Source organism: Hyaena hyaena, unplaced genomic scaffold, assembly GCF_003009895.1.
Source record: "Hyaena hyaena isolate Hyena2069 unplaced genomic scaffold, ASM300989v1 scaffold_394, whole genome shotgun sequence".
NCBI lineage: Eukaryota > Metazoa > Chordata > Mammalia > Carnivora > Hyaenidae > Hyaena > Hyaena hyaena.
This window is the reverse complement of record NW_024081026.1, coordinates 41,437-58,231: the sequence shown is the minus strand read 5'-3', so window position 1 is coordinate 58,231 and position 16,795 is coordinate 41,437. Positions and strand designations below refer to the sequence as shown.

General features: G+C 40.1%; 1 protein-coding gene across 3 annotated transcripts in view; it reads left to right on the top strand.

Annotated features, from left to right (window-relative positions):
* Positions 1-16,795, top strand: part of EPSTI1 (epithelial stromal interaction 1) — a 96,487-nt gene that overhangs the window by 56,579 nt on the left and 23,113 nt on the right. For 2 of the 3 annotated variants that reach the window (XM_039251554.1, XM_039251552.1), the window contains exons 7-9: positions 157-250; positions 8,106-8,138; positions 10,472-10,555. In XM_039251554.1, the coding sequence (XP_039107485.1) occupies positions 157-250; positions 8,106-8,138; positions 10,472-10,555 (211 nt within the window). The remainder of the gene's footprint in view (positions 1-156; positions 251-8,105; positions 8,139-10,471; positions 10,556-16,795) is intronic. The other variant, XM_039251553.1, reaches the window with a different exon arrangement.

Here is a 16,795-nt window from a genome sequence, read left to right as displayed (position 1 = left end):
TTTCTCTGCTAACTTGTTCTCACACGAACCTTTTGTTCTACCCAGGACACTTTGAGTCATCACCCAATAAGCGCCTTGGCTCATCTCCAGAGACACAATAAGTAACGATGTGCTTATTTTTATGAAGACACTAACTCTTATTTGTGTTCCCACCAGCAAAACCGCAGAGTTCTTAAGCAGGCTGGACACAGAGCTGCCGGACAGAAGAACCTGTCAAATGGCTGTTCATGACCCACAGTCTTCAGCTTGGGTAAGTGGGATGCTGTGCCGGGTTGCTATCTGGTACTTTATAAAGCGGCATTTGGTGAATGAAGCCTAAGGGCACACAGTGACCTGTGTACAACAGATGGCTGAGGCTAAAGGCAGATGACCTGATCTGAAACTTAACTTCAACTGTTGCTTCCTTGAGCTATAAAAACACTACTTGCATTTGCCATCTACATTACAGGCACCTGGACTAAACACCACCCTTTGAAAAGCCTTTGATTTCACCCAGTCGTCCATCTATTTATCTATCCTCCAAATTTTATGTTTACCTAAGGTCTACCAAGTGCCTACACTTTCTTCCTGGAAGGACTTTAGTTAAGTGAAGGAGAAAACCATAGTTATAAAGTGAAATGGAGAGTTTAGAGCATATAGCAATTAGAAAGTTAAAGTTTAAAAGATATGACTCGGTGAAGAGTCATTTCAGGTATTAGAAATTAATCAGAACATGGAGCGCCTGGGTGGCTTAGTCGGTTAAGCGTCCGACTTTCGCTTAGGTCATGATCTCGCGGTTCGTGGGTTCGAGCCCCGTGTCGGGCTCTGTGCTGACTGCCAGCTCAGAGCCTGGAGCCTGTTTCAGTCTGTGACTCCCTCTCTCTCTGACCCTCCCCTGCTCACGCTATTTCTCTCTCTCTCCTAGAAATAAACAAAACATTTAAAAAAAAAAAGAAATTAATCAGAACAAGGAGCAGGAACTAAAGTATAATGGCAAGAAAATGCACGGCTTATTGTTAGGAAACAAGAGTTGTATAGCTCACTCTAAAAGACTAAGCTAGAAGGCTGGAGAAGGACACAGGAACCATTAGGGAGCCGGGTGGCAGTTTGGGGGGGATAGTCATTGTACGGCTGCCATGGGTACTGCAGGATGTGGCACAAGATGCTAGTGGCATCCCCCAGACATCAAGACACCCAGACATGCCTCACATGGGAAGCTCATGGTACTCCCCGCAGAATACCGCTGTAGAAATGTGTATGCTGCATTGAGAACTTGGACCTCGTTCTGTGAGTGCTGAAGGTACCAAACATTTTCAAACAGGGAAGGTTTGAGGTCAGGTTTGTATTTTAGCAGGGTCACATTGGTAGCCATGTAAAGGATGGCTCTAAAGGAACAGAGAGGGAGAGAGGCCTCTAAGAGGGTCTGTATGAGTCCAGGTAAGGAATGATAAAGACACGAAACAGGGCCGTAGGTGGGGGGATGGAGATGAGAGCACAGTTCAGAGAACCGTTTAGAAGGTGAAGTTGGCAGGGCCTTGGTGATCGACTGGCTAACTGGGGACAAGAAAGGTCAGTGCAATTCAGGATGCTCCTGGAAACAATTGTAGTTGAAAGAAAGGACGGGTTTAAGTTTTTAAAAGTGTGCCTTTTTCCAGGGTTTGGGCAGGTAAGTAAGATGTTAGGAAAACTTGATCTTCACCCTCCTTCCCTACCCCCCTACTTTCTCTTCAGTGACCACGATGTAAAATGTCAAGAAGCTATGATGACACTCCTTGGGATAAGTTCATTGTACTCTTACTTAGAAATGTTTAAACATTTCTTTTTTTCCTTCCCCGGCTTCTAATGTGGTGCTCCAGAGTCCGAATTTGCCCCAGGTCTTGTCACATCTGTCCTCTCTCCCCTCACTGCAGGGCACTTGTGAGTACAGACTTGACAAGCTGTGTGAAGAGCGCTAAATCCCGTGTAGGTACAGTCCTTGACGTCTGTCCAGATACCCTGTGGCTGGGAGGGAGGGAGAGAAGACAGGCACTGGATAACTTTATCAACCGGGTGCTTGGCTGCCAGGGTGGTCTTGATTCTGTTTGAGGCCCTTCCCGAACCCTACGGTTTGAAACACCTGGCAGAGTTGCGTGTGCCTGGCCTATTGATTTTGGCTTGTTTCTCTTCAACTTAACAGGATCATCCTGAATTTTAGTGTTGTCCAAAACACGAGTAATGTCTCCCTGGACTGCATTTTCTGTGGATTGATTAGTGCATTAGTCACACGATCCTCAGAGCTATTGATAGAAAATAGGGAGCAGCACCGGACCCAGGATGGTTCTTTATGAGCTGTGTTCAATAGCTGCTCCCATTTCAACACCAAACTATTAATAATTTGTTGGTGTTCAATAAGTCACTTAAATAAGTGACTTTTTTTTTTTTTAACCGATATTGTACTCTTCTCATTCTGTCCAATCCATCTGCGTAGAATTCCTCTGAAAATGCTCTGCACACCCATTTCCAATGCTTTAGGAATGACACACCTTTACAACACACTTTTGTAACATGGAAGGAAGACACCCGTAGTTTGCCTTAACTATGGTCTGTGTATAGAACATAAACCCTGTGTGATACCCATTTCTATGGGGTGTGATAAGCTACAAGCTTCCAAGTTGGTTTTTTTTTTAATTTAATTCTCACATAATGTACTTTTTCAGACAAAACTGTTCTTATTACATTTACTTACCTGTGGATCTTCCATGGGCGGATGGGAATTTAATAAATACTATATAATTACATCAGTGAAAAGGACTACAAGAATATTCCTTTAAGTGGTACACAAGAGAGCTTCAGACAAAAGATACTTACAGCGTTTACTTACACATGGATTAATACAGTTCTCTGTACTGTACTGTGCCTGTGTGCCCATGAGAAGTGCCACCAGTGATCCCGCCTTCCTCAGGCATTAATCACTGACTATTTCCGGTTGTACACAAAGTGGTTTCCAGCCTGCTTTGTTGCCTCTTGCCTCCTCCTCCACAGTGAATAATAAAATTTTAAAAATCTCATCCTATTTTTTCCCTGAGCTGAGCTGCCCTCAGCTCCCTGTATCTTCAAGGAGAAAGTCAAAAGGCCTTAGTGTCAACACAAAGCCCTTTCTGCCCTCTGCCTTCCTCCTTTCCCTCATGACTCCTTCCTGTACCTAGAACCAAGGTCTTTGCTGCTCCAGGCTTGGTCTGTGGACCAGTAGCGTGCGCATCACCCAGGAGCCTAGAGAGGTGCAGATGAATTTCAGGCCCCACTCCAGCCCTGAACGTGAAGCTGAGTTTTAACACGGTCTGTGGTGACTTGCACACACATATTAATGTTTGTGGAGCGTTGCTCTATAGCTTGTGCCTTTCCAGCCATTTCCTCTCACTTCTGCTTGGAACTCCTAGTGCAGTTTGCTTTAATTTTTATCCATGTGCCACGTGTTTTTTTAAAAAGCCAACACTTGAAGGCGTTTGTCCCTCACACTCCTTGAATCTCACTCCTACTCTCAGTATTTTAAACGCCGTGTATTAATTTCCCATTGCTTATAAAATAAGTCCTGGTGATGTCATGTACAGCCTGTGGCCCCAGTTAACAATACTGCACTGCATATCTGAAAGTTGCTGAGAGAGATCTTAAAAGTTCTGTCACAAGAAAAACATTTTGTAACTATGTGTGGTGACAGATACTAACTAGACTTATTGCGGTGATCATTTTGCAGCATACATGAACATTGAATCATTATGTTGTACTCTTGAAACTAATATAATGTCATGTCAGTTATGCCTCAATAAAAAAAAAATTCCATTGCCGGTGTGACAAATCACTACAAACTTAGTGGCTTAACACAGCCCAGGTTTATTCTCGTATAGATCTGGAGGTCAGAAGTCAGAAATGAGTTCGAAGGGGCTAAAATCAAGGTGTCAGCAAGGCTTCCTTCTGGAGACTCCAGGAGGAATCTCTCCCTTGCCTCTCACAGCTTTCCTGGGCTGCTGGCATTCTCGTTCCTTGGCGTGGGGCTGCATCTAACCTCTGCTTTCATCCTCACACCTTCTTCCCACTCTTTGACGTTCTTGCCTTCCTCTTACAAGGACCCTTGTGATTGTGTTGGGCTCACCTGGATCATCCAGGGTCCTCTTCCATCTCAGAAGCCTCAATTTCTGCAAAGTCACCTTTGCTAGATAAGGTGACATTCATAGCCTCCAGGGATTGGGATGTGGGCATCTCTGGCGTGCCGGGGGGGGGGGGGGGGTTGTTGGGGAGGGGGCTATTCCTCCCACCACACTCTCCTAGCTGTTTGTTTTGTGGATTCATGTATCTCTTAATGTACGTATTGGTCTTGCTTAACTAATCAAGTTTAGATCTTGTTCATTTATTCCTTCCCCTCCATTCTACTAATATAATTATTCAGTATTTCAGGCTTTCTCTTACTATAATGACTACATAATTATTTTTCTCACTGCCAAGCCAGTTAGTATGTATACTTTACATTTTCTTCCTTTTACAACTTCTTAAAATTGTTGCTTTAACATTTGCTTGGTTTCCTCTGAACATTCGACTGACTTCAGATTTTGTGACCATTCTACGAAGCGTCTCTGATGCAGATTTCCACACAATTTTCCATTTTGTGGCTGTCAGATAACTTGTCAATTTCAGGTTTCGTTCTCTCCTGGAGACCTCCTCCTTGCATCCCTCTTCTGCCTTAGCCTGGCTGGCTGTTCATTTGGCCTCCTACGCGGCTGTTGTTCTGGGACTTTCCTTTCACACAATAGTTCTCAACCTCCTCCACACATCAGAATCCTCTGAGGGACTTTAAAATTCACTGATGCCTGGGTCATACCCCCAGAGATCCCGCTGTATTGTGGCCTGGGCCTCAGGGCTTTTCAAGCTCCCTGGTTAGTCCTAATGTGCAGCCCAGGGTGAGAATGACTGTTTTAAAGTCATCCGGGGACTTGTTTGTATTGCTTTCCTATGTTGGTTCCCCTGATTTCTAGGTCTCCTATCTTCTATTTTCTTGTTTTATTTCTTTGTTTTGATGGAGCATATTATTTAGTAGCTTCCCCAGAGAAGATGTATGCTCAGGTCATTGAATGTCTGAAGCTCTCTTTATTTAGCCCTCACACTTAGCTTGTAATTTTCTGGTAAGTAATCCAAATTGGAAATAATTTTCCTCCAGAATTTTGAAGGCCTTTCTATTCTACTTTTGAGTATTTATTTGTTCCCAAGAAATCCAAGGCCCTCTGAATTTCAGTCCTTATATATGATGGCTTTTCCCTGCTTCCCCTGGAAGTATTTTAATATGTTCTTCTTTTTTCTGGTATTCTGTAATTTCATAATGATATGCCTTAGTAGGAGAGTCATTAATATTCATTTTTAGTCTGGAAACTCATTTCTAGTTCTAGGTGATTTTCTTGTGTTATTTCTTTGATTTATTTCTCTTCATTTTCTCTAAGGAATTCTTACTGAAATCCTAGGCCTCCTGGATTTATCTTCATTTTTGTGGGGAAAAAAGGCTTTTTTCCTCCTTTAATTTATCTTTGACATTTTTTCCTACCTCTTGGCATATTGGGTTAGGGAAAAAACTGTCTCCTTTCCTGTCACATGACTACCACACACACCCTTCTGATGACAGATGTGTGGGGACTTGCCTCACCCTGAGTAATTCTGTGACACCAGCTGGGGGTCCTACAATTTAATTCAGTTCTGACACTGTCTACCTGGAGGTTCCCATCGGTAAAGGGCTCAGTGCCACAACGCTGCCCTCCCCTCAGATGCCAAATTGCAAGTAGTAGGTCCTCAGGTTCCGCAACTTCTATCCCACATGACTACAAATTGGGGGTTCCCATGACCCCCTTCCTGGGTTCCATTAATTTGCCAGAGTGGCTCACAGAACTTGGGGAAACGCATTTACCAGTTTATTAAAGGATATGATAAAGGATAGAGATGAACAGCAAGGTGAAGTGATATTAACTCCATATCCAGCCCTTCTCCCCTCTCTGGGGGATTGGAAGGTATGGGTGGGTCTGGAAATTCCAAGCTTCTAATTGTGGCTTAGTCTTTCTGGTGACCAGTTCCCATTCAGGCACCCACCCAGTGAGCTTCATTCTAACAAAAGATGCTCCTAGAGCCATTATGGCTTAGGAAATCACAAAAGTTTGAGGAGCTCTCTTCCAGGAACCAGGGTGGAGGTGTGTGTGTGTGTGTGTGTGTGTGTGTGTGTACGTACACACTTGTATTCTTTTTTCTATCATCTCACACATTTTCTTGACTATCTCCTAAATATTTTACTGATCATCTTTTTGCAAGGGGAGGGAAGATCTTTTTACTTTTCCAAGAACTTCTTATTTTCTCTCTGTTACTTTTTGAAAATAGCAGCCTGTTCTTGTTTCATGGAGAAAATATCCCCTTCTGGTTTTCAGAAGAAACTGTACAGGGAGCAGAAGAAAAGTTCAGAGAAGGGGGCCCAGAGGCTCACTACTCAGTATGCAGCATTTTATACAGGCCTTCCATTCTCAACCCAGGGCTTAACCACCGTGACCTTCTGTGCTAGGTGTGCCCAATTTAGTTTATCCAGAGAATACTCTTCTGACTTACTGTCTGGGCTGGGAGAATTAGTGCCTGAATTGTCAGGGTGGGAGCTGGCATAGGTACTTCCTACTGTCCATCTGTCATCCTTGGTAGCTGTGGCATCCATGTCGTGGGCCCTCCTGTCGCTCTGCGGAGAAAACTGGCTTCTTGTGGATACCTCCTATCCCCCCAGCATGCCTTGTATTTTGTTCTTTCCTCTTAGTCCCTTACCATTTCTTCATCTACTTCATCTTCATAGATTTTTGTCTGAGAATATAGATATCCCTTGGTTTCTGAATGTAGAGTTTCATTTTCTCTTCTGTTTAGCATAATAAATTTTTAATGTTTATTTTTGAGAGAGAAAGAGAGCAGGGAGGGGGGAGTGCAGAGAGAGGAAGACACAGAATCCGAAGCAGGCTCCAGGCTCTAAGCTGTCAGCACAGAGCCGGACACGGGACTTGAACCCATGAACCGCGATATCATGATGACCTGAGCTGAAGTCGACACTCAACTGACTGAACCACCGAGGCACCCCAAGTTTTGTGTAATTTTTGAGAGAAGGATGGTGCAGAAACATTTTTACTCCACCATCCTGAAGTGGGAACTTAATGCTTGTCAGGGGTTAAACTGTGGACTCCCCACCCACCTCAGAATTCATATGTTGGAGTCCTAACCCTCACTACCTCAGAATGTGACTTTGTGACCTTTCTTGGATATTGGGTCTTTATAGAGGTAATCAAGTTAAAAATGAGGTCATGAGGGGGAGTTGTAATCCAACAGGAAAGGTGTCTTTATAAAAGGGGAAATTTGGACACAGAGACAGACATGCATAGAGGAAAGATGGTGTGAAGACACAGGGAGAAGATGGCCATTGACAAGCCAAGGACAGAGGCCTAGATCCTTTCCTCACACCCCTCAGGAGGAACCAACGATACAGATACGTTGATTTTGGACTTCAAGCCTCTAGAACTGTGAGACAATTTGTTTAAGCCTCTGTTTGTTTGTTTAAACCTCCTGGACTGTGGTACTTCATGCAGCCCTCACAAAGTACTGCAACGCTATTTTCATTAGTTCACACAGTGCCCCTTCCCCTGCTTAGTTTGATTCCTATTTACTCTTTAAAACACAGCTTAGTGTCCCCTACTTTGAGGAGGTGCTCTTGATCCAGTTTAATTAAGTGTCCTTTTTAGCTTCTTCTGTCGTAATCCCCATCATGCTCTGCTGCAATCATCAGCCTTCGTGTCTGACTTCCACACTAGCCTATAAGTGACTTGCTGTCTGAGATCATGTCTTATGGCAGTGCTTGCACATAGCGGCTTAACTAGTACTTATTGAATGGACATATTATAAGCATAGCTTTTGGGGTAAAGCAAGTAAAAAGCATATTTTAGTTGAAAACAAAAATTTAGTGTTAGTATTATATTAATACTTAGTGAATACAATGTTTTCAATACAACAACAGTGTATGTGAATACAATGACAGAAATTGCTGGGATTTAGAACTAAGAAAAACAGTGATTAAGAGGTTCCCCCCTATTATTTTTGAACAGAAACTTCCTGTCCTGCCTGGGAATCACACCTTGGTAAGCGTTAAGATTGCAAGTTACTTTGAACTCTTCATAGTTGATGTGCCATATGGTTTTCCATTTTCAATGACATTTTGTGTCTAAACCCCCCCCTTTTTTTTTCTGAATCAAAAACTAGGACCCATATTTTGATAAAAGACCAATTAAATGGTTATGTTTTTTTTTTTAAATTTTTAAGTGTATTTATTTTGGAGAGACAGAATGTGAGCAGGGGAGGGACAGAAAGAGGGAGACACAAAATCTGAAGCAGGCTCCAGTCTCTGAGCTGTTAGCACAGAGCCTGATGCAGGATTTGAACCCAGAAACCGTGAGATCATGACCTAAGCCAAAATCGGACGCTCAACCAACTGAGCCACCCAGGTGCCCCTAAGAAGTTAAGTTTAAAAGGAAGGTATACAAATAGAATTTAGGTTTCTCACTTAAGCCATCTTATCTGCATTAACTAAGTATATTACTACTCCTTTTAATCTCTTGAGTAGAAGATATGTCCCCTGGTGCGTTTCCGTCTTGTAAGTCTCATATGGAATATTTGTGATAAAGACTAGCTTTCTTTAGTGTAAAATGAAGGGGTCACCGGAAAATCACTCTCCACCTTCAGTGTCTTATCACAGTCCTGTGTTTAGGATTTAGATAAGAGAAAAATCCTAGGATACATTTGTCTAATGAAGCGGGGTTCGAATATGTGAGGAGTTTCTTAACACAGCTGGAGTCCCACTATTCTAAGTGGTGGTGCTATAGACGATACCATTCCAAGAGCCTCTCTTCCCTTCTGGCAAGTGCCTGTTTTTTGATGGAATAGGGGTTTTTATAGTGACATAAATGGGGAAATGAATTAAGACGTGCTTGAGAAAAATGATAGTAAGGAAAAAGGCGGGAAGCAGCCTTCATAAGCTTTATGGATTATTAGTGCGAAGAACTAGGCCTGAAATATGTAGTCTGCTGCCATGATGCTGCTGGTAGTTTTATGAGAACAGTGGAATTTCCTGCATATTAGCTTATCAGGCTGCCCCCTCTGCCTTACAGAGGGTGGGCTGCAAATCACTGTGAGCAGAGAAAGCGTATGACAAACGAACAGACAAATGCTTGAAATCTCATAAATTCCAAAATCCGTGGTCACTCCCCTGGTGTGTGGAACCGGCCGTGGTGGGCCAGTGGGGCTGAAGCGTCTCTTACTGGGTGTAGGGTTCTCCTGAGACTACCCCCTGAGGCTCTCATGCAGCCACAAGTAATGACTCCTGTGTTCCTGAACAGCCTTTGTTTCCCTTCTCAGAAATAAAAATAAGCTTCAGGTGCCGATTAGGGATGCAAAGACTTAGAAAGAAATGCATCTCTGGAATTCTAGGGTATCAGTCACCAGTTGACAAGCTATTTAATAGGGTACCATTAATGAGCAGTAGGCATGTCGGTGCTTCTAAAGGCACTGTCTCTGTTGCTTGTCTCTGATATTAACTGATCAGCTGCTTGGAATATATACATACATATATATATATATTACAGAAGAGTATAGCTTTATTTGAGAGCAATATCTTTACTGGGCAAGGCCCACTTTCCAGAATTTACATGTGTAAGGTGTTGAGTTCTCTACATGTTGAAGGCAGCAGCATTTTAGCTGAGCAGCTATGCATACGAAAGGCTGAAGGAAGGACATTCCAGGCAAGGATGAGAATGGTGGATTCCGGGCTTCAGCATCAGGTAAACAGGAGTTGTAGATCCATTTTCGTCTCGTGATCTTGTCAAGTCTTTCACGTATCCAAGTCCATGTCCTTATTCACAAAATGAGGATAATCTCTACTTCACAGAATTTAAAGGTTAAATAAAGCAATAGAAATAAAATGCCCAGCAGTTTAAGGCATTGACACCATTGTAAATGAGGTAAAGACTCGAGTTTCCTCCTCCTTGATTAGCTTATTCTTAGTCCAGTTCCTCTTTGTGCTCTCTCCTTCCCAGAATCTAGTTAGAATTGTTGTGAGTTAGTCGGAATATTCTTGAAAAACATATTTAACTTTCCTTTATTTCAATCCTTATCACTAGAAGCATAAACTATGTTGATTATCTCTGAGGGGACATTTTTTAAGCGTAATTAAACATTTAGATCATCCTTTAAAATGTGCTGGATGATTATGCTTATACTAGCCTTCTTTTTATATGCCCCCAGGGGCATCTCAGACACATGCATAAATCACTCAGTAAGCGAGTGTGTATGGAGTGCTTACTGTATGCTTAGTACAGAGGCTGAGTTATTAGAAGCAGTCCCATGGTAGGAAGACTAGTAAATGGTGGTGACGTCTTTTCCTATGTTTTTTTTTTTTTTTTCTCCCATACATTTACAGACCAGAAGCTGGGCTTACAGGGATTCTCTAAAGGAAGAAGAAAATAAAAAATTGCAAAAGATGAAGGAGGAACAACGTCAGAAGGTATTTACAACACCTTGATAGTCACTGCTAATTATTGACTTGTAGTACTGAATACGTGTTAAGGTTTTCTGAACAGAAATATTTACATGTATGAAAATTATGGGAAAAAACATTAAATATAAAAGGTGAGATTTCGGTGTGTTTTAAGAGTATGATGGAGTGTGGTCAAAGCTTTGGGTCAAAACTCTCATGATATTTAGCGTCATGGGGTGCTATAGTACGTGTGCTTCACAGAGAAGTTCTAATTTACGAAATATAATCCATCTCACTGCCATTTTCCAAACCAAAGATAAATGAAATTACGAACTGTGTCCAGAGAATAATGAATAATAAATGTTCATACAAAGTTATGAAATCGGCATAAATATTCATATTATACATATATTATGAAACACATATTAAACACATTGTATGTGTATAAAAATATACATATTATAAAACAAAGATACTCTACACATGTATACAAATATGTGAGGTAGTCCAAATTATTTGGAGCAACAGAACTCAGTGAAATGAATGCAGAGCTTCGTAAGAAGAGTGCTTACAGGGTAATTCTCATTGGAATATAAGACTTCTGGTATGATACGGAAAACATTCAGTGTTGTGACTTGATGGTCATGCCTGCCTTTCATACATATGCTCAGATGGGGCCAGAAGCCCCTCAGCATGGGATGAAGAGATGACCAGTGGTTCGCTCCAAGGCGCCACTTCATTCCAGATCCTTTAAAGAAGCAAAATAAACTATTCAGCTAGTTGGACACCATTACATTCCCCGTCATTATTTTCCAACTTGCCATATTGGTGGCTGATAAATCCTGTCCTTTTTTCCAGAATCTCTCTCAAATATATTTCTTCATTTGTACAATTAACTTGACTTCTAACTCCCCTTTGATATCCTTGATTCGGTTCAAATCTTTTTCCTTATGTCTTTGCTACAGCAACATAGTTTATTATAGCAATTGTGTGTAAAATTACCTTATGAAATAGATGGTATGTATTAATTGTCATTGCTATAATCTGACCCTTCGAAGTGCTGCCCTGCATACAGCAGTGGTCAACTCCTTCCTTGTTTGTTGTTTCCACCAGCACACAGTATAAATGACTGTGTCCCTCAACTGCTTTGTGCATAGAAGGTAATAATTAAATCATTGAAAGAAATAATGGAAGTTGTATATATAGTTATTAAGTTACTATGTAAAAAAGGAAGAAACCAGGAAACATTTTTATTCCTTGGTGTTTTTTAAAATATCTTTTTCTTTTGACAAAGACCTCATAATGAACGCACAATTAAATAATATTATAGTCACAGTCTGTAGTAATTAGCACATAGAAGCTAGGTCTGGTATATACTTGTTGTGTATTTTCAATAATGTCTGTCAAGTGATAGGTAAATGTTAGTCTGTTTCTGTGACCTTTAAGTCAATATCAAGTCCTCAGGTATTTAGATACTGAGGAGAATGTTGTGAAGTCAGCGTTAAGATATGATTTATATAAAAGTAACTTCTAGTGAATTTTAAATAGTACCTTATAAAGTTTGGTGGCATATTTGGAACGTGAAAACCATTAGAAGTAGAATATTTCATAAAGAGAATGCTCAACAGATTAGAAAATCAGATCTGGGATTTAATTTTCAGGCTGAGCAGTTATTTTAAACAGTGAGAATTAAGCTTTTTATTTCTTAATCTTGTTTTTCTTCTAGAGTTAGACAAATATTGATACATACATATTTTCTGGTTATTGATTGAGCATATGTTTCTTTTGCATAAATTATTTCGCTTTACCTACTGTAGCTTTCAGTAAAATGAATAACTTTGGCATACACATAATTCCATCATTAGAGTTTTCAATAACAGCAGAATACATAAGGATATTTACCTTATTTTTATTTCTTTTCTTTTTTCCACTCTGTTATTTACATGTCCACAGAAGGGCATTTCTTGATGGGTAGAGTCTCATTCTGTATCACTTCAATGATTTAGCTTAAGGAAACAAGGATCATGTTTATGGTAAGAAGACACAGGGGGAAAAAAAGAACATGTATAACATCACATCTATTCACGTGTTTGTTCTTTTCATTCATTCAACAGATAATTAGTGAATTTCCTCTATGAAGTGATTCATGAGCAAATAATCTAGGTTAAGTTGAGGTGGTAGCACATTTATTTTGTTCTCTTGTCTCTTTCACATTCTTTCATTACTCTGGACACAGGTTCTTCCTTAAGGTTAACTTTCAATATTTTACATTTAATTCAGTTTTTTCTTCTAGAAATTTTTTTTATAATTCCCCTTTCCCCCATACACTCAATATAGTCTTTTCTTTTCACTACTTTGTGTATGTGTATGTGAGCAGATACACTTACTCTTGCCTTTCAAAAGTTACCCCTTCCTTGATTCTATCCTCAGATACTATCTTTTCTGCTTCTAACCAGAAAAAAAAAAAGACAGAGACAAAGGTAATCTTCCTGTAATCACATCTTTATTAGACATTTTTCCCTCTGTTCCTTATGTTCTGGTTTATATTTAGCAATGATCATACTGAAACTGTTCTCCAAGGGTAAATCCCTTCTGACCATTCAATTCAGTGGTCTTTTGCAATTCCAGTCTCTCTCTAACTCTGTAACAGTATTTGATACCACTTTAAAACTTTCCTTTTCTGGCCCTTTTTTTTTTTTACTCTATTCTGGTGAATCTACCTCAGAGTAATCTATCCCAGTATTCATCCATCCATCCATCCAATCAACAAACATGTATTGAGCTCCTCTTATATTTGGAGACTTTTGTAAGATGCTAGATCAGAATAGACAAGAACCCTAACCTCTCAAAGTTTACTTTTTAATGGAGGAGATAGACAACTAAAAGGAGACAAGGAAATAAAACGCTATACTTTTAAATTTATAGTGATCAATCACTTTGTACTAATTAATGCTGTGAAGGAAATAAATTGTGTGTTGTGATAACTTCAGAGTGGTGTATCGAATGCTGTTGATTGCCTGTCTTTCTCTTAAAACCCTGATTTTTTTCTTCAAGTATACATTTTACTTGGCATGGGGCATGTTTCAGAGAAGGCAGGCACATCCGGGTCTCAGGGATTCAATCCCAAAGGGCCTAACTGCTCCTGGGAGATCCATTCTCCTCAGCTGTGATTGGTTCAGCTATGGACATAGGAAATAGTTCCAACCAATGAGACTTACGGGAAACCTGTCATTTAGTACAGATTTTTATCAATATGAAATGTACTAGTCTTCCTATTCAGTGATTTTCAGCTTAATTTCTTTCTTATCTTTTTCTTTTGTATGATTCTAATATTTTCTCTTCCAGCTTTTTTGTTAGAATTTATATGGCAATTTCTTTTTCCATCACTTAATTTTAACCTGTCTGTGTCATTTGGTTTAAATTCTATTTCTAGTGACAAAAAATGGCTGATTTTTTTTTGCCCAGTATCATAGTCTCTTTTAATTTAATATATTCTCATTTATTGTGATTCCTCCCCACTCCCCAGCTCTCCCCAGTAGTAAGAAATTTCAGTGTTCTTATTTTTAATCTTGTATGACCTTTGGCCCATTTAATTTCAAAATATATGTCTCATTTTAGGGAAATTTCTCTTTTATATTTCTTCTATACTGTATCTGTTATTTCTGGGATGTGTATCAAATGGATTTTGGAAATCTGAGACCTGTTCTTTATATCTCTTAATGGTTTTTCTGATACTTTTTCATTGTGTTCTGGGAGAAACCTTTAATTAGATCATCCTGCTCACTAAATTATTTCATAAGTTTCCATTCTGCTTATTTGGCACATGCATTTAATTTGTTTATTTACCAAGATTGCTGACTTTTTCATAACCGTATTATGTTTTAAAAGTGCCACCTTCTTTTTTTTTTTTTTTTTTTAATGTTTTATTTATTTCTAGGAGAGAGAGAGAGACAGCGTGAGCAGGGGAGGGTCAGAGAGAGAGGGAGTCACAGACTGAAACAGGCTCCAGGCTCTGAGCTGGCAGTCAGCACAGAGCCCGACGCGGGGCTCGAACCCACGAACCGCGAGATCATGACCTAAGCGAAAGTCGGACGCTTAACCGACTAAGCCACCCAGGCGCCCCAAAAGTGCCACCTTCTTTCTAGTCTCTTCACTGAGGGTATTTACACAAACATTAAAGTTTTCAATTTACTCTTTTAACTGTACTTTTTCCCTTTCCATCTTGAGTTTTATCTTTCATGGCTTTCTCTCTCAGATGTGTGATTCTTGGTTGTCTTGTTTCTTTGGGCATGTGCCAAGCCAGGTGTGTGGGAGCTTGTCTTCCTCTTTTCTCCTAGAGTCGGTAGGTGCCAAGGTCATTGTCCCATTTCCCTGAGCCAGACACCCCTCTGTTCACTGGTGAGCCAGTGGGCCAAGTCCGAGTTGTCTGCTGTGCAGTGCAAGTGTGGGAGGGGAAAGGGCCCACCACCCAGCTGCTCTCACTGTGCTCCTCCGACTCATCCTCTTTTTTTTTTAATTTTTAATGTTTTTTATTTATTTCTGAGAGAGAGAGACAGACAGAGAGAGATAGAGAGAGAGTGAGAGAGAGAGACAGCATGAGCAGGGGAAGGTCAGAGAGAGAGGGAGATACAAAATCTGAAGCAGCCTCCAGGCTCTGAGCTAGTGGTCAGCACAGAGCCCAATGCGGGGCTCAAACCCATGAACCATGAGATCATGACCTGAGCCGAAGTCGGACGCTTAACCGACTGAGCCACCCAGGCGCCCCGAACTCATCCTCTTAATGACCACCTCAGTATTCCCTCTTGGAGGTCTTTCAGAACACAGCCTAGCTCAGCTCCAGTTTATCCTGCACCCTCACTTCCCTGTGTAAATTATCCTGCCTCCTTTCTACCATTCAGGAACTTAAACGAAATTCTGATTTTGAAAAAAAAAAAAAATTCTGATTTTGCATGTTTATTGATTTTTCATATAGCCATTTGGAAAGTAAAAACAAGCCCAACACTAAGAAACTACTCAAACAATTGGGTGACAGAGGAAATTATTAGAGAACAGATAAAAAATTATGGGAGCATTTTATGGCGGACGCTTGCAAAGTTGTATTCTGAGATGTTGCACTCAGAAAAGAATAATCATAATTTTTAAATCCAATCAGTACTAAAAAAGAAATGAATTAAGCACCCAATCTAAGAATTTAGAACAAGAACAGCAAACTGACACTGAAGGAAGTGATTAAGATAAGAACATAAATTAATAACAACTTCAAGAAACAGCTGTTATAAAAATCCAACAGATTGGTTTTTGATAAGGTCAACAAAACGAACAAATCTATAGCAAGTCTAATCAAGAAGAGATGAGTAAAATGCAAATACACAACATTAGAAATGAGGAGTAGGACCATACGTTTGGGAAAGATTAAGCTCATATTACTACAGATAATGCTATGCTAATAAGTTGAATATGTGGGTTACGTGAACGATTCTATAGGAAAATATAAAACTCTAAAATGACTCAGAGTTAAAATACATAAAGACAATTGAAAATGCATGTGGTTTCTCAAGTTTTCTGAGAATTACTCTCCCTCAACAAGCTCCACTTGGAAAATTTTACAGGCAGGTTCACTGGAATTTTTAAGGAATAGGTTTTTTTTTCCCCCTATGCTTTACAAATAGTTTCTGAACAAGGAAAGAGATTAATTTAGAATTAATATTGAACTCTAATCCCAGTGATGCCACAGCCTGATAAAGGGAACACAAACATGGAACTTATAGAAATTAACATTTGTGGGGCACCTGTGAGGCTCAGGTGGTTAAGCATCCGACTTCACCTCAGGTCATGATCTTGCAGTTCATGACTTCAAGCCCCGCGTTGAGCTCTGTGCTGACAGCTCAGAGCCTGGAGTCTGCTTCAGATTCTGTGTCTCCCTCTCTGCACCTTCCCTGCTCACCCTCTGTCTCTGTCTCTTTGCCACTTCCCTGCTTGCTCTCTCTCTCTCTTTCTCAAATATAAAATAAAACATAAAAACATTTTAAGAAATTAACATTTGAAAGAAAATTCTAGAGAATGGTATTTTTTTTCTCTCATATAATTTACCAAGGCAAAGTAATGTTTATTTTAGGAACATGAAGATGGTTAACTGTATGTTACAACTTTTTATATCTTTTCCCTCTGGTAGGATAGGTCATGAAAGAAAAATCCATAGGACCACCTTTTTAGCTGCAAAAAAAAAAAAAAAAAAAAGGCATTGATAAATTTTAATCTTTACTACCA